The following is a 19,106-nucleotide window of genomic DNA, read 5'->3' on the forward strand; positions in this document are numbered from 1 at the left end:
GCGAAGTAAGCAGCCAAAATCCACGTGCATGGAAACGCCAACGCCTCGCTTCAATCAGGTGGTTGTAGTTTCCACTAAGACCGCTAGATGGGAGCAGAAGCACTTTCAATTCAATCCTTGGAACGTATCGAATACGCAGCAACCGGCATTAGCGGGATACGCATGCCACCTCGGCTGCATTCAGCCTGCAAGCGGTTTGATGCGAATTCGCGACAATCGTCTACAAGGGGCTAATGGTCTGAGGTCATGTTTGCCCATCTGGTCCAATGTGTACCTTTGAAGTGTGTCCCACCTTGGAGGTCTCCCTAAAAATACCGGTGATCTGTAAAGTTTAGGGGAACACCTTCACCCCCTTCACTACTAATACAGAAAAATGTAATGGAGCTGAACAATAGAGTGGCAGAGTGGTGCCTCGAGACACCAGGGTTGAGATGCCCGCCACGTCACTATGTGCAGTTTGCATGCATCAGTGGAGGGATGGATGGACAGAATAACGCATTAATTAATAGAGGGATAGATCAATGTTCATACAGATGGATGGAGAAATGAAAGGAGAATAAGGCCATGACACAGAGACACTTGAACAGGTGAATCCATTTATGGATAGAGATAAATAAAGCAATGCATGGATGGATGGACATTGGAAATGAGAAAAATATATGGAGAAATACATGGACAGAAGAATGGATGAATGCATAGATGGAGGAATAAGTTGAAGGATGAATGAATGGACAGAAGAATGAATGAAGACATGCGTTGATGGAAAGATTGGTGAATGAATGAATGGATGGATGGATGGAATGAGGTATGGACAGATAAATCAATGCATGAACTAACAGATATATGGATGGATGTGTGAATGGATGGAAAGAGGAATGGATAATTTAATGGATTCATCGAAATCTTAATGGATGGATGGAAGGCCACACAGACAGAAGCAGAATTAAATGGAGAGTCAACCAATGGACACATAAATCAAAAGCTGGATGGACGAACCAACATAGAGATGAGTAGATAAATGAATAGACAGATGAAGAAATGCATGGAAAAATGGCTGGAAAACTGAATGGAGAATAAAATGATAGGCAAACACAGGGACAGGTGCAACAATACATGAATAGATGGCTGAATGAGTGAATGAGGGCAGCACGGTGGTGCAGTGGGTAGCGCTGCTGCCTCACAGCAAGGAGACCCATCTGGGTTCTCTTCCTGGGTCCTCCATGCGTGGACTTTGCATGTTCTCCCCGTGTCCGTGTGGGTTTCCTCCCACAGTCCAAAGACATGCAGGTTAGGTGCATTGGCGATTTTAAATTGTCCCTGGTGTGTGTGCCCTGCGGTGGGCTGGTGCACTGCCCGGGGTTTGTTTCCTGCCTTGCACCCTGTGCTGGCTGGGATTGGCCCCAGTAGACCCCATGACCCTGTAGTTAGGATATAGCAGGTTGGATAATGACTGACTGACTGACTGAATGAATGAATGAATTAATGATTGGGTGTGGATGGATGAAAAAATAGAATGGAGAATAAGGATGAATAAATTAATGAAAGGACAGAAGAATGGATGAATGGAAAGGATAATGAACCAATGGATGGCTGGATTATTAAACGGACAAATAAATTAATGGATGGTTAAAGAAACTGAATGGAGAGTGAATGAATCGAAGGAACGATCGGCACATGGATGAAAGAGTAAATAGATGGAGAGGTGGATGGTTGAAAGAATAAATGGATGGCTGGATGGATGTACAGAAAAATGAAAGAATAAACATAAGATGAACAGATGAACGGAAGGGCGGAGCCATCACAGATATTCCCGTGGTGTTTTACTGTATTGTGGTGCGCCGCACTTCTATGAACCTCAGATGGCTTCTCTTGAGCCGAAATTCCCGTCTCCAGATTGCAGCTGTTTGTTCCTTGAGTTCAAATACAAATCCTACTTTACAGTAATCCAGCTAAAGCCCCCCCTGCGCATCCTGGGCTTTATTTCAACCCCACATTTACCTTTTATTCAAATCCCTGGGCCCTCAATGTACTTACAGTGGGGCTCACCAGAGCTGCGGCCCTTGAAACGCTCATTTCACTCAGAGTGCTCAGCTCCATTGGAATGACTCCATTGATTCTTTAGATGTCATGGTTGGTGGTCTGGTATGACGGGTGACACCTGATGGGACGGGGCTCACCAAGACCATAGAAATGGCTCATGACTGGCCCTCTCTGCTGACCTACACCTCCCACTGACCCTGGAGGTGTAACCGCCTACTGCCAACTGTCTATGGCCACACCCACTCTGGACTCTCCTGTCATTTGATGGGTCGCCTGCCCCCTAGCGCACTGGGGATGCATTGCCAGTCGTTTTTTTATGCCTTTTCCTCTTTCTCTGGCAGGCATGGTGTCTGCTTTATTCAATCATCCAGTGAGCCTCATCCCTACTCCATGCCACCTTTGTCACCAGGCCACCTGCCCCAGTGTCACCTGTGTTTCACTGTCACTTGCCTTTCAGGTCTCTGCATTAAACCTCAATGGGGCCCTTAGCAGCTGCTGTGTGCCTCGGGGCAGGTAAGCTTTTGCTTTTATTTTATATTTATTACATTAATTCAAGTTCTTCGGATCGGGTGCTTGACCGCCTGTTAGGCCCACCCAGGACAGGGCTGCTCACCAAGTGTATTTAATAGTGCTAACTATTAGTGAGAGTGCAGCAACTCCACACGACAGGACTTCAATTCCCAGCAGCCCTGGGATCACTGCGGCACTAGGCAGCTTCAAAAAGTGAGAGTGTGAGCTCCTCAAGGCCGCTGATGGTGTGACTGGAGCCTCGAATGAAAAAGAAGAGCAAGGACCTCTTTCATTAGAAAAGTTTAACATTTTAAGGAGGAGGTGAAGTGCATCATTATTAGTAAAGGGCAATTAAAAGATACAGACAATGAAATAGCGGACGCTCTAAACTTGAATTTATTTGAGGTGTTCACAAGTGAGGAAGTGGATAACCTCAGAGCAGTAACAGGGACTACTAAGGAGGTGCTGAGGGATTTGGAAATTGTAAAGAGAGAAGAGCTGCTCAGATTAAATGAGATGAAATCACACAAATCACCAGGACCAGATCAGATTTATCCTCGTGTTCTTAAGGAGGCTGACGAGTGCAGACAGAAACCCTTGAGACATATACTTAGGACAGGGGTCTCCAACATGTCGCTCGTGAACCCCTTTCCAAGTAGCACGCCAAAGGATCCTACATAAATTTGAAAACTTGATTAGTCAAATTAGGGGTGGGCGATCTTTCCAAAAAATCACATCACAACCCTTTTCACACAAAATCACGATCCACAATCTGAATTGCGATCTCTCTTTTCAATGTGGCAGACACTTAAGAGAATATCCGGAACTCAAACTCCTCAAACTCAAAGAGCTGAGCAACACTTTATTTTAAATATGAAACAAAGATGAATCCAATTGTTCTCTCGTTCGCTAGTTAAGCAGAGTTAAGGCACACACCCCGAAGCTGACGAGTGAGTGAAGAAGGCTCCTCCCCTCGGCCCGCTGCGTGATTCTCGGATTCACGCACATAAATTGGTACGGCAGGCAAAGTATGATACATAGCGAAATGAGAGAAGTCGTAAAATCAACCGGAATGTTCATGCAAATTATAGAAAAAAATCTGTCTAAATCTGTTAAGTAGTTCTCTCGTGAAAAGTGAACATACGTACAGATAGACAGACAGACATTGGGTTTTCTATATTCTATATTAGTAAACCTTAAGAATAATGTGCAGTTAACGTCTCAACAGCATTCTCAGCATTTCTGGAGCTTAGTAGAGCGAGATGACTAAGAATCTTCACCAAGCAACTCTGAAAGTGTCTGCCTTGTTTGGGTCTCCATACCTCTGTGAGTCTGACGTGAATGTCATGAAGTCAAAGTTCAGAACAAGACTGACAGACGAACATTTCAATGACTCCATAAGAGTGAACCTAAGGGGGCTCCACTCCACCGTACACCTCAGTGCCAGTCACCTGACTAACTAAAAAACACATCACACATGAGACTGGACCTGTGAATAAAGTGACATGTGACAAAATGACAAATGAATACGTCATGTCTGTGGATTTGGAATTGCATTGTTCTGTTCTGATAGCATTCACGTTTTAATCCAATAGTGTGAGATACACGAGAAAATGCAGACAGACGTACAAAATGCACTTGCAGGTGACCTAAATATTTTTTCTGATGTTTTAATGCAAAATGTGAGTGTTGGGCACCAAAATTTTGTAAATGTTCAGGCAAAACGAGCGTATTCAGTTTGTTTGGGTTGAAATAAGCGATGAGAATAAACGTTAGAAAACATGAGGGGCTCTCGGCCATTTTCATTTTGGAAAAGTAGCTCTTAGGAACCCTTGATTTAGGACGTCACTGTGCACTGGGGACATTCCAAAAGGACTGGAAAATGTCAAATATCATCCCATTATATAAAAAGAGTGAGCGGGCAAATCCAAGCAACTATAGGCCAGTAAACTTAACATGCATCCCAGGAAAATTAAAGGAAGGAATTATTAAGGATAAGATTGAGCAACACCTGGCAAGGACAGGAGATATTAGGGACAGTCAGTGTGGGGTCAGAAGAGCCATGTGCCATTCATGTGTCCCTTTGGGGGCAGTGCCAGTGCCCAAAGTGAATCCCTTAGCTCATTGGTAAATGTGCTATATAAATACTTCTACTCTCTATATATAAAATCCTAACCCTAAAAGTGCAACGATTTTATGTGACGTTTTTCTGTCCCATTTTTTGTTATGCTTTAAATCGGGCTTATTTTAAAACCTACATACAGTATATATGGTAGAATTTGACAGAATTTATCAAACTCTAATGTGATGTATTTTAGATTTTCAGATCCTTATTCCATTTTTAAATTCTAAACTAAAAAATATCAAGAACTCCCGTCCCGCGAGACAAGACTTTGTGCCACACCCGGGGCCGGAAAGCAAAGACAAAGAGTAGATGACAATGACAGCTGCTGTACAGGCTTTTAAATGTTCGAAGCGCCGTGCAAGATGCAGATCATGTGGCATGGCAGCAGCAGCGAGCTGTGGCAGAGATGTGAATTGGCTGGTAGCGCAGGCCGGGGCGGTTGGCAGCGAAGCGAGCAGGGGGCGAACCCCTAGTAAAATAATAATAGCAATAATACATTTTATTTTTATGGCGACTTTCTCATGCTCAGTGTGGTTTAATTTTGTGTAATCTGAAGGAATGAAAGGCTTTGCCTTGTCTCCAGATTTCTTTTCTCTCTCACCTTCATATCATTTTATTCTTGGCAGTTTTATTAACAGTTACCTACGCCCAGGAAAGGCGCTATATTCCCATATCAACTAATGCAAATTGGAATTCTGCAAACACATATTGCAAGAGTCAGAATGCTGCCCTGGTAAGCATCCACAGTGCATTTGAAGATGGACAGGCCAGAGTCCTGCTCAGGAAGGGCCTTGGGAACGTCAGCCTGGCATGGACAGGACTGTCCTTCGTGATTAATAAGTGGGTCTGGTCAGACGGAGGGAAGCTCGATTACCAGGTCATCGTGGACAGCACAGAGAACACGTACAAAAACTGCCTGGCTATGACCCCCATCATGTTTGCACAGGTGGACTGTGGCCAGATGCTGCCATACCTCTGCTATCAAGGTAGGAGCTGATTTGGTGAGCAGTAAAGGAGGGCTGGGTGGCAAGGGCGACTCATCCGATTTACACAGGGGTAAAGCGACCTGACCGCCGAAGCAGGGTGACTGGCTGGATGACTGGGTGACATGCAATGGCCACCTATAAGTAGGGACATGGGTGACATGTCGGGATGCTGAATGAGTGCCCTCAGTCAAATATACTGGCATCCAGTGAGCTGCTAAGGTAAATTAAATCATGTGGGTTCTGCCTTAGGCTGGCACTGTGTACCCACCTGTAGCCACATCAAAGCAAAATACAGTGGTGTGAAAAACTATTTGCCCCCTTCCTGATTTCTTCTTCTTTTGCATGTTTGTCACACAAAATGTTTCTGATCATCAAACACATTTTACCATTAGTCAAATATAACACAAGTAAACACAAAATGCAGTTTTTAAATGATGGTTTTTATTATTTAGGGAGAAAAAAAATCCAAAGCTACATGGCCCTGTGTGAAAAAGTAATAAAGGGTTGGGCCACCCTTAGCAGCAATAACTGCAATCAAGCGTTTGTGATAACTTGCAATGAGTCTTTTACAGCGCTCTGGAGGAATTTTGGCCCACTCATCTTTGCAGAATTGTTGTAATTCAGCTTTATTTGAGGGTTTTCTAGCATGAAGCGCCTTTTTAAGGTCATGCAGGTCATAGCATCTGTTATGGTGTATAAAATCTGTACATTTTGGTTTCCATTATATTTTGTTCAAGACAAGACAACAGATGAAATTAACAAATTAAAGCAGGTTTTCTTCCCTTACACCTTACTTTTATAACACTTGTTCATAGCTTCATGCTAATTTGGTTTTATAGCCTGGGAAAGGATGCTGAGTTGATACCTTAGGCTATTGATGGATGGACATCTGGAACAACAATTTGCTTTATGGCTTAGGACAGGAAGAACTAGTATTTCTCCGAGTACATCAAAGGTTTTGTTGTGTGGGAAAACAGACAGTGAATTAATTCATCAATCATTTGGACAGCCAGCCAATCAGGTGCATGTGTTTTGAAACCAAGGCTTGACATTTCATAATAAATATGCCTTGGTTTGGAAAGAAGAGGAGAGAAGCAAAGGGAGAAGAAAGAGAAGCAAAGGGAGAAGAAGAGAGAAGAAGAGGAACGGACGAAGACGGCCCTGGTCGTCAGAAAGGCATCATGAACACCGACTGCTAAATCAAACGCCTCCCTGGGACATTCATCCTTGTCATCTGTAACTTTTTCGTAAGCTTTTTCTAAAGACTATATATATTCAGACTTTCCTATCACTACCTATTTTCTAGTATTCTTTGTTCTTGTGGTATTATTATTATTCTTGTAATAAATACCATGCTGCTTTTAACTTTCAATGCTTTGTCTTAATGTCTAGAGTGATTGAAGTAATAAGTTAGATTTCTTTGAGCACCTGGTGACAGCCGGATTTTTGCCATTATTTCCGTGCTGCGAGGTTTATATGGCTGAGAGTGAAGAGCGCTATACTCAACAGAAGGGACAGATACGATAAAGAAGGTATTCTTGGCTGATGAATGGCCTATAGTCAAGAGTGCTGAGTCTTTGTATGTTTAAATGTATTCTTGTAGACCAAAAGTAATATTTAGGTCTGAGATATCACTAAAACATCGTATTGTTGTTCGTGCCGAAAATAAGTAAGTCTCTTGAAGTGCTGAATGACAGGCTGTTATTCCTATAGCACTTGTGTGGTTTAAAGTGCTAAGGGTTAATCAGCGTGTGTGTGTCATTCATGGAGCACTGTTGTGGTTAGGGTCTGTGTGTGTGTTTATCTGTGTGTGTGTGTGTGTTCATCTTAAAGTGCAACAGTAGACCAACCCGATAACGAACTTGACGAGAACCCTTACCCTTGAGGAAACAGGTAAAAGGGCAAGTGGAGGGAAATACCACGATAATACATTTTGGCGCTGCGGCAGAGTTAACGGAGTAATCATGTGTTGCATTTTTGTGTGTTTGGTTTCATTTTTCAAAGACAGGGATGGATCGTCCACAGGCGGCAAATATGCTGTAATCGCATGCTGGCATACAGCCGGCACATGTCAGCGTGCATCAACAGCATTTGTAAAGTTTTTTAGGTATACGGTAGAATCAGCTGTTACAGCTGTGTTTTCTCCGCTAAAAACGGAGGCAGCAGCCACAACTTTAACGGCAACGGGTGTAGAGAGTGAAGAATCGCAGGCCGTTGCGCTAGTCAAAGACGCAGAGAAGCCGTCTGCATAAAGTGGAGGCAAAGGCGGCTAAAATAGAAAACATACACTTGTCTGCTGGTCAGACAGGTTATGTATTGTTAATTATTATAAAGCAGTTAGTTGTGGAGGCAAGACAGATGAGAAATAGATGGCCAAAAAGTCGCAAGCAGCTAGCAGTACACTTAGAAATGTATAAAGAGAATGCCACACAGATTAAGCAACGATCGCTCAGTGTTAAAGTGTGTGCTTTGATTTCGGGTCTTTTGACCCTGAGAAACAGGAGATAAATGCAGGATTACTTAGTTTGTCACAGATCGCTGCACTCTCATATTTGCTTGCTGATAAGAGAGCCGCTTTTGTTGAAAGGCAAGAATACTCAGCTGTTACGCTGCACACCGGAGAGCAGTTTATAGCAGAGCAGATTGCTGATGGGACAGGAGGCAGTCATTCAAGTATGCTGGTTGTTGTGCAGGAGAAACAGGCAGAGGTGTTTTATGATAGCGGCGAGCGGCTTGCAGCAACAGAGATCAGCGGGGGAGGAGCAGTTGTCAGGTCTCAGCGAGGGGTGGAAAGAAAACCCCCTGAGGCCAGTGTTTTAAAGATGGTCCCCTGCAAATGAGATAAGCGGAGTGAGAGTGTAGATCTGCACAAACTGACCCTTGTTTTAAGGAAAAAGCACGTTTTTAACTTTGATTTACATTTAACACTGAAGTAGCATCGATCCTGATAACTTTAAAGGTGAACAGCTGTTACAGGCTATAGGGCAGTGGAACATCCAGCAACAGCAGTAGAAATGAAGCTGGTTATTAGTAACACACCTTTCAAAGCCCATGTTGATTAATGCTGCTTAGAAAACAAAATTTACTGTATATTGGAGGCAGAGTATTAGTATTACAAGCAGCACATTCATATTGGGGAATAAGAAAATGGAAGGCAGTGGCTTACCATCCAGTTTCTGGCATGTAGAACAAAGGGGTGAAAAATGTAGCTAGTGAGCTGAGTTGAAAGCTGTTGCTTTGATAGTAAGAAGGACATACAGAAAGGCCTGTTGTGATTCACACTAACAGCTGGGTAGTTTTTAGGGTCTTTGTTACATGATCACCAAAGCAGGAAGAAAGACAGGTGTCACATATTTGTTAAGTCTGTCTGGTAGGTAAAGAGCTCTAGGAGTTATTGTGGAGCAGGGACAGAAGGCAGACATTTTAATAAAATATGTGAGCACTCTCTTTCTCTCAATTAGAAATTAATATTATTTCATTCACTCTGGTTGTGGACAAAGTATGGCAAGTTGCAGCACTATTAATAATTACACCTGATAACAAGGTCTGGATTAATAGTCTAGGAAGAACATCATCCAGAAAATGAGAAACAGTGGCTGCTAGAAAAAAGGACAAAAGACTTGATTTGACTGAAAGCCAGAAAAACTGTTTTGCATCCATTTCTACAGACTTTTTAGAACCAGAATGAACTGTTTATGTTTGGACTGAATTTGTGTGCGACAAAGTTTTTATACTAGGACCTGAAGCAAGCATCAGAATTCTGCTGAAAGAGGCCAAAGGACTGCATCATCATCACCACCATTGTCGAGCACTGGACTGAGGAAAGACACCTGGACACTGAGAGATAAAAGCTAAGTGTTCTCTTCCATAAGCACATAACATGGGATGTACTGCATGCAGAGGGAAGCTGGTTTCTAAGGGCAAGACAGGATAGTTTAGGACACATTTGTAGGGATTTCAAGGACCCAAAGGGAGAACAATGATCAAGACAATCAAGAAGACTATGAGGGAATCACTTTGTCCAAAAGGCCTAGACAGATAGGTTGCATTTGTTTTATTTTTTTTTTTTTTTTGTAGCCTGTATATTGATGTGTATAGCCCACTAGGCTAAACTAGGTGATTTAAAGTGATGTCCATTCTGGGGTGGGTTAAATGTCAATATAGTGTCTTGTGTTTTAATGGTCACTTTGAAACAGGCTATTTTCCTCCACCTTTTTGAGGCCCATTAGTTGGGTGTCATAGATATTCTGTGCTTTGTGGGTGATGGAAAGGTGTAAAGGGGCATGAGTGTAAGACCAGTGGTGGAAAAGCAGTAAAGAAGCTTGCAATGTGCTAAGTGAGTACAAAGAGGGGATAAATGGAGTGCTGGATGCCCTAAAGACTATAATCTTAGTCACTTAGAGGCAAGAAGCTGCACTGCAGGGAGCTGCACAACAGTATCTGTGACTGTGGAAGTGATGCTTCAGCGAGGAGGCAGCTAACATTCCTCTGGTGGTCCTCCAAAGAGTTGTGCTCAGGGTGCACTTTAACATTTGCTACATTTGAAGGGGTGGCAATGGCATTTGAGTTCTGTAATTCCACCAGGCTGGTCCCACTCTAACTACAGCTGAGCTAACCACCACACCACAAACCACCTCACACCTGGTGTGCCTTTTATGGCTACCATAGTTAGGAACTGGGGGAAGTGCATGTCTCAGAGGGAACCATAAAACCAGGAATATAACATAAGGAACTGGACATTAAAGCTAAATTAATTAGATACATTTCAGCTTTGAATTCTAAACTAGAATGTTAGATTTGCAGTTTTGTTAATGTAATTATTTAGTGAGTAAATTGGTCCAATGATGTGTGCTACAAAAAACAATAAAGTGACCAAAATTTAGAACAAAATAGAACAACTAAATTTAGAGAAGTTTTGGGCCTTTTGACAAACTGGTATCCTACATTGTATAAGATATTAAAGTTCAGAACTGTAAAGTTTATCATAGAGAATTCATATGACACTATGGAAATGTAATATAATGTACAATGCAGGAGGTCATAGTTAATTTTTAGTTTTGAATGGGAAAGTGATCACATTAGAGAAGGACACTAAGAGTTGAAGGAGGCATTTCATATGAACACCAAGTAGTGGAATAAGCCAAAAATATTTTTAGTGCTCAAGGAGGGAACAGGAGAGGGTGTCCACCTGTTGGGTGCATCTTCCAGTGGTGATCTGTTGGATGGAAAGACACTTGATGCCCCATACAGGATGTCCCAATTTATTCTGGCCAGAATTGGTGGCAGTCGGATCTCTCTACTGATTGAATAAATTGAGCAGGGGAAATTACTTTGGTTTATTTGATAGTTGAGATGAAGGCCTCATCTGAGGAAACGTGTTCCTTCCTAAGACCAAGTATTTAGTTATCAGATGCAAAGACATTATAAAAACATTTCTGTTGTTTGTATAGAATTGTAGCTTAGATAGATGGACTTGTGTTTAGGGGTCCAGGGGTGGAGTAAATAGTTACCATTGTTTAGGTGAAACACAGTAATGTGGCAGACACTAATTTGGAATTGGCAAACCACTTGAACTTAGAATAGTTGTTTAAGATTTAGGCAATCCAGCTTCCATCTTGCATACAGCATCTTTGGCATTTGAAGAAATAAAGACAAGAGCTGCAGAAGTAACAGAACACAGGAATTACTAGAGTCAACTAGCCAAAGATTCAGAATCAGCTTATGGAATCATTATGAAATGACAATGGCAAATTTTGGGGTATATCTGATGGGATCCTAGTGTAAGAACTGCATCTGCTGATGAAATTTTTCTTTTTCTGCTAATTGTAGGAGCTGTGAAGTACTTCAAATGTCCTTGGTGAGCCAAATCTGCTTGAGGGACTGAGTACTTGGGCAGTAGGAGGCGACTGGAAGGGCGTGGGAACACACTACCAACCCGGACGGCCAAGGGTTTGAAGGACTCACAGTTCATCTTTAGTTTGTCTGACCAAAATAGGGTGGAGTGTTATGGTGTATAAAATCTGTACATTTTGGTTTCCATTATATTTTGTTCAAGACAAGACAACAGATGAAATTAACAAATTAAAGCAGGTTTTCTTCCCTTACACCTTACTTTTATAACACTTGTTCATAGCTTCATGCTAATTTGGTTTTATAGCCTGGGAAAGGATGCTGAGTGATACCTCAGGCTATTGATGGATGGACATCTGGAACAACAATTTGCTTTATGGCTTAGGACAGGAAGAACTAGTATTTCCTCAAAGTACATCAAAGGTTTTGTTGTGTGGGAAAACAGACAGTGAATTAATTCATCAATCATTTGGACAGCCAGCCAATCAGGTGCATGTGTTTGAAACCAAGGCTTGACATTTCATAATAAATATGCCTTGGTTTGGAAAGAAGAGGAGAGAAGCAAAGGGAGAAGAAAGAGAAGCAAAGGGAGAAGAAGAGAGAAGAAGAGGAACGGACGAAGACGGCCCTGGTCGTCAGAAAGGCATCATGAACACCGACTGCTAAATCAAACGCCTCCCTGGGACATTCATCCTTGTCATCTGTAACTTTTTCGTAAGCTTTTTCTAAAGACTATATATATTCAGACTTTCCTATCACTACCTATTTTCTAGTATTCTTTGTTCTTGTGGTATTATTATTATTCTTGTAATAAATACCATGCTGCTTTTAACTTGTATGCTTTGTCTTAGTATCTAGAGTGATTGAAGTAATAAGTTAGATTTCTTTGAGCACCTGGTGACAGCCGGATTTTGCCATTATTTCCGTGCTGCGAGGTTTATATGGCTGAGAGTGAAGAGCGCTATACTCAACAGAAGGGACAGATACGATAAAGAAGGTATTCTTGGCTGATGAATGGCCTATAGTCAAGAGTGCTGAGTCTTTGTATGTTTAAATGTATTCTTGTAGACCAAAAGTAATATTTAGGTCTGAGATATCACTAAAACATCGTATTGTTGTTCGTGCCGAAAATAAGTAAGTCTCTTGAAGTGCTGAATGACAGGCTGTTATTCCTATAGCACTTGTGTGGTTTAAAGTGCTAAGGGTTAATCAGCGTGTGTGTGTCATTCATGGAGCACTGTTGTGGTTAGGGTCTGTGTGTGTGTTTATCTGTGTGTGTGTGTGTGTTCATCTTAAAGTGCAACAGTAGACCAACCCGATAACGAACTTGACGAGAACCCTTACCCTTGAGGAAACAGGTAAAAGGGCAAGTGGAGGGAAATACCACGATAATACAGCATCTCAATTGGATTCAGGTCAGGACTTTGACTAGGCCACTCCAAAGTCTTCATTTTGTATTTCTTCAGCCATTCAGAGGTGGATTTGCTGCTGTGTTTTGGGTCATTGTCCTGTTGCAGCACCCAAGATCGCTTCAGCTTGAGTTGACGAACAGATGGCCGGACATTCTCCTTCAGGATTTTTTGGTAGACAATAGAATTCATAGTTCCATCTATCACAGCAAGCCTTCCAGGTCCTGAAGCAGCAAAACAACCCCAGACCATCACACTACCACCACCATATTTTACTGTTGGTATGATGTTCTTTTTCTCAAATGCTGTGTTCCTTTTACGCCAGATGTAACGGGACATTTGCCTTCCAAAAAGTTCAACTTTTGTCTCATTGTCTCATTTCATCATGTCCCTAATGTTCTTTTTGCTTAACAGTGGTTTGCGTCTTGGAAATCTGCCATGCAGGCCGTTTTTGCCCAGTCTCTTTCTTATGGTGGAGTCGTGAACACTGACCTTAATTGAGACAAGTGAGGCCTGCAGTTCTTTAGACGTTGTCTTGGGGTCTTTTGTGACCTCTCGGATGAGTCGTCTCTGCTCTCTTGGGGTAATTTTGGTCGGCCGGCCACTCCTGGGAAGGTTCACCACTGTTCCATGTTTTTGCCATTTGTGGATAATGGCTCTCACTGTGGTTTACTGGAGTCCCAAAGCTTTAGAAATGCCTTTATAACCTTTACCAGACTGATAGATCTCAATGACTTCTGTTCTCATTTGTTCCTGAATTTCTTTGGATCTTGGCATGATGTCTAGCTTTTGAGGTGCGTTTGGTCTTCTTCTCTGTGTCAGGCAGCTCCTATTTAAGGGATTTCTTGATTGAAACAGGTGTGGCAGTAATCAGGAAATTGAACTCAGGTGTGATACACCACAGGTAGGTGATTTTTGAACAAGGGGGCAATTACTTTTTCACACAGGGCCATGTAGGTTTGGATTTTTTTTCTCCCTAAATAATAAAAACCATCATTTAAAAACTGCATTTTGTGGTTACTTGTGTTATATTTGACTAATGGTTAAATGTGTTTGATGATCAGAAACATTTTGTGTGACAAACATGCAAAAGAATAAGAAATCAGGAAGGGGGCAAATAGTTTTTCACACCACTGTAAGTGACCAAAGTGGTGCATGGAAGGATAAAGAGTACATGCAACCCACATATGAGGCTGCCTCACCTGTCTGGGTTCACAGTGTAGAAGTTTCAGCCTGGCATCACTGTGAAAGGCACTATATAAATTGACCGATTCAGTCCTTGCTCCAATTCACTTTGTGACCTTGCCCAAATGCCAGTTGTGCTGTCCATGTAAAATACATTTTCATGGTCTTTGTTGAGGAAACATGCCACATAAAGGCACCCCTGGACTCACCCTGGTTCACTTTGTGAGCCTGCCAGGGCACCAGTTGTGTCATCCATGTAAAGTGCCTTGGGCTGGTATTTGTTATGGAAAGGCACTATATATGAAATCACTGATTCAGTCCTCACCCCAATTCCTGCTGTGACCCTGCCCAGGTGATCATTGTGCCATCCCTTTAATGTTCCTTAGGTTGGTCATTGTTACAGAATGGCATTATATGAAATCAGCACTAGACTTCTCCCAATTCACTTTGCGACCCAACCTGGGCTCCTATTGTGCCATCTCTGTAAAGTGCCATGTCATGGTCCGTACTATGGAAAGGTGCTAAATCAAGTCACAGCTGTAATTCTCATCCTGATTCTCTTTTGGACCCTGTCATTCCTGCTAAAGTGCCTTGGGCTGGTCCTTGTTATGGAAAGGCGCTATATGAAAACACTCCTGGGCTCACCTCAAGTTACACTGTGACCCTGCCTGGGCTCCAATTGCTGCATCCTTGGTAAAGTGTTTGTTATAGAAAGGCACTATATAAAAGGCTTTTACCGTACAAGTGCCTGTCATGGTGTTTGTTATAGAAAGGCGCTATATAAAATCACTGATTTAGTATTCCTTATTAACTTTTGTGACCATGTCAGGGTTCCAGTTTGTATAGTGTCCCAGTAAAGTGCCTTGATATGGTCTTTGTTGTGGAAAGATGCCACATAAAGGCACTCCTGGACTCACCCTGATTCACTTTGTGAGCCTTCCTGGGCACCAGTGCCTTGGCATGGTTTTTGTTATAGAATGGCACTATATAAAATCTCTGGCTCAGATCTCATCCTGATTCGCTTTGTAGCCCAGGCTGCAGTCGTACATTTGAAGGTCCTAAGTGGTCACCTCACAGCCAGTGCCCCTGATGGATTAAACATTTATACACATTTGAACTGCCAGCTGATGCCATCAGTCAATCATCCATCTGTCCATCCACCTTCTGAACCTGCTTGATCCACCAGAGGGGCATAGGGAAGGCAGGAATGAACCCCGAGTGGGGCAAAGGGCATAGGCGGTCACATTTCATTAGTGGACATGTGGTCACGCTTCATGCCAGCCAGTTGGTCTTTGAATACAGGGCTCTGCCTGAAGGAAACTGGCGTTTCATGGGCAAAATGACACCGTGGGTCTCCAGCCCTTAGAATGAACCGGGTGGGAGAGGTGGGGGTCCCAGATTAGGCTCACTGCTTACAAGTGCATTGCAGTTCTTTCCAAATTTCTACAATGTGAGCACCAGCAGGTCAAAGGAGACACCTTGAGGGTGGAGGCCAGGAGTAGAACTGGCATCCCTGTGAGGTGCAGTCCAGTGCCTCCAGTGCCAATGTCTTAAAGCTTAGAGCCTACAATGGCTACAAATACACTGGCACTGAATTGGGACACTAAGAGGGTTCAATAACAGTGGGCTGAGCCCTGTGGACCCTGGCATGCATTGGCACTCACCAGTCTTACCTCCAGTGCAGGATGTCATGTTTCTAAATTTGCTTTTCTTTTCAAGGTGTCTCATCTTCAAGCAATAGCACAGGCGATGTGGATGAACGAGCAGGTAAGGTGCATCATTGTGTTGACAGGACACCAGGTGAAGAATCTCATTTTCATTTTTATTTTAACCTGGCGGCTTTAAGTTTCTAGATCACATTCTAAAGGTCAGCGTATCCCACTTGCACTGCATACCTGAAGATGAAAACTCCATGCCCACGACCCACCAATCCCCCCCGACCAATTGGGCAGCCAAGACTTGTGCCCTCTACTGGTCCACATTGTCACTTATTTGACTACATGCTTTTCATGCCAACCTGGTGTTCTCAGTCAGAGCCTGGCATTCATCATATCATTTATTTTTCATTTATTTATCAATTAATTTATAAATCACAGGTGTGCTCAGGTCACTCAGGAGGCTTTGGGGCAAACTGTGACAAGAGACACTGCAGTTCAACACCTTCATCACTAGGAGGCCTCAAATGCCAGTCTCACCTCTGTGGCCTCGAGCTCCTTAGAGAATCTCAAGATGGTGCCAAGTGAGGTAGTGGCTGATGGGCAGGAGGTCACCACAGATGGCAGGGGGTGGCACAAGTCAGGGGTCAGAAAATGAGGGAATTGCGCTGAGCTAACGGGCCCTCTCATTGGCACACAGTGAGCCATTTTCATTGTTTGCATTCTTTATTGTAATTCCACTGTCTATTTAAGGGGATTCTTGTTATTGATGTTTGTTATAAAATTCAAATACTTCTTGAGGTTTTGTAAAAGTGAAATTCTCCTCTTCAGACAAATAAAGTTCTGTCTGTTATGTAGTGCCTTTCATTTATCTATCTATCTATCTATCTATCTATCTATCTATCTATCTATCTATCTATCTATCTATCTATTATATACAGCCTTATCTATTTATCTATTATATAGTGCCTTTCATATCTATCTATTATGTATTGTTTTTTAATTCTCTTTATCTGTGAATCTATCTATTGATTATATACTGCTTTTAATTTCAATCTATTATATAGTGCCTTTCATTTCTATTTATCTATCTATTGATCTGTCAATCATATAGTGCAGTTCATCTGTCTATCATGTAGTGCTTCTTATTTTTCTTTATCTATCTGTCTATTACATAGTGTTTGTATCTACTATAGTGCATCTGGAAAGTATTCCCAGCGCTTCATCACTTTTCCCACATTTTGTTATGTCACAGCCTTATTCCAAAATGGATTAAATTAATTTTTTCCTCAGAATTTTACACACAACACCCCATAATGACAACGTGAAAAAAGTTTATTTTGCAAATTTATTAACAATAAAACAATTGAGAATGCACATGTCCATAAGTATTCCCAGCCTTTGCCATGAAGCTCCAAATTGAGCTCCGGTCCATCCTGTTTCCCCTGATCATCCTTGAGATGTTTCATTGGAGTCCACCTGTGGTCAATTCAGTTGACTGGACATGATTTAGAAAGGCACACACCTGTCTATAGAAGGTCCCACAGTTGACAGTTCATGTCAGAGCACAAACCAAGCATGAAGTCAAAGGAATTGTCGGTAGACCTCCGAGACAGGATTGTCTCGAGGCACAAATCTGGGGAAGATTACAGAAAAATGTCTGCTGCTTTGAAGGTCCCAATGAGCACAGTGGCCTCCATCATCCGTAAGTGGAAGAAGTTCGAAACCACCAGGACTCTTCCTAGAGCTGGCTGGCCATCTAAACTGAGCGATCGGGGGAGAAGGGCCTTTAGTCAGGGAGGTGGCGAAGAACCTGATGGTCACTCTGTCAGAGCTCCAGAGGTCCTCTGTGGAGAGAGGAGAACCTTCCAGAAGGACAACCATCTCTGCAGCAATCCACCAATCAGGCCTGTATGGTAGAGTGGCCAGACGGAAGCCACTTCTTAGTAAAAGGCAAATGGCAGCCCACCTGGAGTTTACTAAAAGGCACCTGAAGGACTCTCAGACCATGAGAAACAAAATTCTGTGGTCTGATGAGACAAAGATTGAACTCTTTGGTGTGAATGCCAGGCGTCACGTTTGGAGGAAACCAGGCACCGCTCATCACCAGGCCAATACCATCCCTACAGTGAAGCATGGTGGTGGCAGCATCAAGAACTGGGAGACTAGTCAGGATAAAGGGAAAGATGACTGCAGCAACGTACAGAGACATCCTGGATGAAAACCTGCTCCAGAGCTCTTGACCTCAGACTGGGGCGACGGTTCATCTTTCAGCAGGACAACGACCCTAAGGACACAGCCAAGATATCAAAGGAGTGGCTTCAGGACAACTCTGTGAATGTCCTTGAGTGGCCAGACTTGAATCTGATTGAACATCTCTGGAGAGATCTTAAAATGGCTGTGCACCGACGCTTCTCATCCAACCTGATGGAGCTTGAGAGGTGCTGCAAAGAGGAATGAGCGAAACTGGCCAAGGATAGGTGTGCCAAGCTTGTGGCATCGTATTCAAAAAGACTTGAGGCTGGAATTGCTGCCAAAGGGGCATCGACAAAGTATTGAGCAAAGGCGATGAATACTTATGGACGTGGGATTTCTCAGTTTTTTTATTTTTAATAAATTTGCACAAACCTCAAGTAAACTTTTTTCACGTTGTCATTATGGGGTGTTGTGTGTAGAATTCTGAGGAAAAAAATGAATTTAATCCATTTTGGAATAAGGCTGTGACATAAAATGTGGAGAAAGTGATGAAGCGCTGGGAATACTTCCGGATGCACTGTATATAGCGCCTTTCACATGTATCCATCTATGACACAGAGCCTCTCTGTCTATCTGTTTTTAATGTACTGCCTTTCCTATGTGCAGTCTATCCATCTCTGTCCCCATGTGTTCAGTTGCAGACCCCAACTGTCATTTTATTCTTTCCTTCTCCTCAGTCCGCCCGCTCACCTCGAGCCCCGGCGCCGACTATTTCTTCGTCAATCTCAGCCTGACTCAGCCTGCCGCTCGGAATGTCTGCCAGACGTACTTCACCGACCTCGCCAATCTCATCGACATCAGCCTAACGGAGATCCTGAAGTCACCCCTGAATGTGAGCGCTTGGACCTTCTGGATCGGCGCAACTCAAGTGCAGGACGGCCAGTGGGTCTGGACAGACGGGGGCGCTGTGGACGCGGCTATTTGGCTGTCGGGGGTTGTCGGCAATCAGAGCTGCGCCACATTCTCATCGGGCAGGTGGAGCGGCACGAGCTGCGGAGACGCCTTTCCCTTCCTGTGCTACAAAGGTAGTCCCACTTTATTGTATATCGCCCCTTTCGCGACAGTCGCCGCCACACGTCAAACTGACTGA

At 43.1% G+C, this 19,106-nt stretch overlaps 1 protein-coding gene across 1 annotated transcript; it reads left to right on the forward strand.

Moving 5' to 3' along the window:
- The first annotated feature begins 5,587 nt into the window (after positions 1-5,587).
- Positions 5,588-19,106, forward strand: LOC120526723 (C-type lectin domain family 12 member B-like). Its single transcript, XM_039749877.1, has 3 exons — positions 5,588-5,661; positions 15,825-15,872; positions 18,694-19,106. Exons 1-3 carry the CDS (start codon positions 5,598-5,600, stop codon positions 19,104-19,106), a joined length of 525 nt encoding a protein of 174 aa, XP_039605811.1. The 5' UTR covers positions 5,588-5,597.

Source organism: Polypterus senegalus, chromosome 3 (genome assembly GCF_016835505.1).
Source record: "Polypterus senegalus isolate Bchr_013 chromosome 3, ASM1683550v1, whole genome shotgun sequence".
Lineage (NCBI taxonomy): Eukaryota > Metazoa > Chordata > Cladistia > Polypteriformes > Polypteridae > Polypterus > Polypterus senegalus.

Bases quoted from the DNA above. Each gene is read 5' to 3' on its own strand.
- LOC120526723 (XM_039749877.1), top strand. From the start codon at position 5,598: ATGACCCCCATCATGTTTGCACAGGTGGACTGTGGCCAGATGCTGCCA. The intron at 5,662-15,824 runs GTAGGAGCTGAT...TTTCTTTTCAAG, and splicing joins GCCATACCTCTGCTATCAAG to GTGTCTCATCTTCAAGCAAT. The intron at 15,873-18,693 runs GTAAGGTGCATC...CCTTCTCCTCAG, and splicing joins CGATGTGGATGAACGAGCAG to TCCGCCCGCTCACCTCGAGC.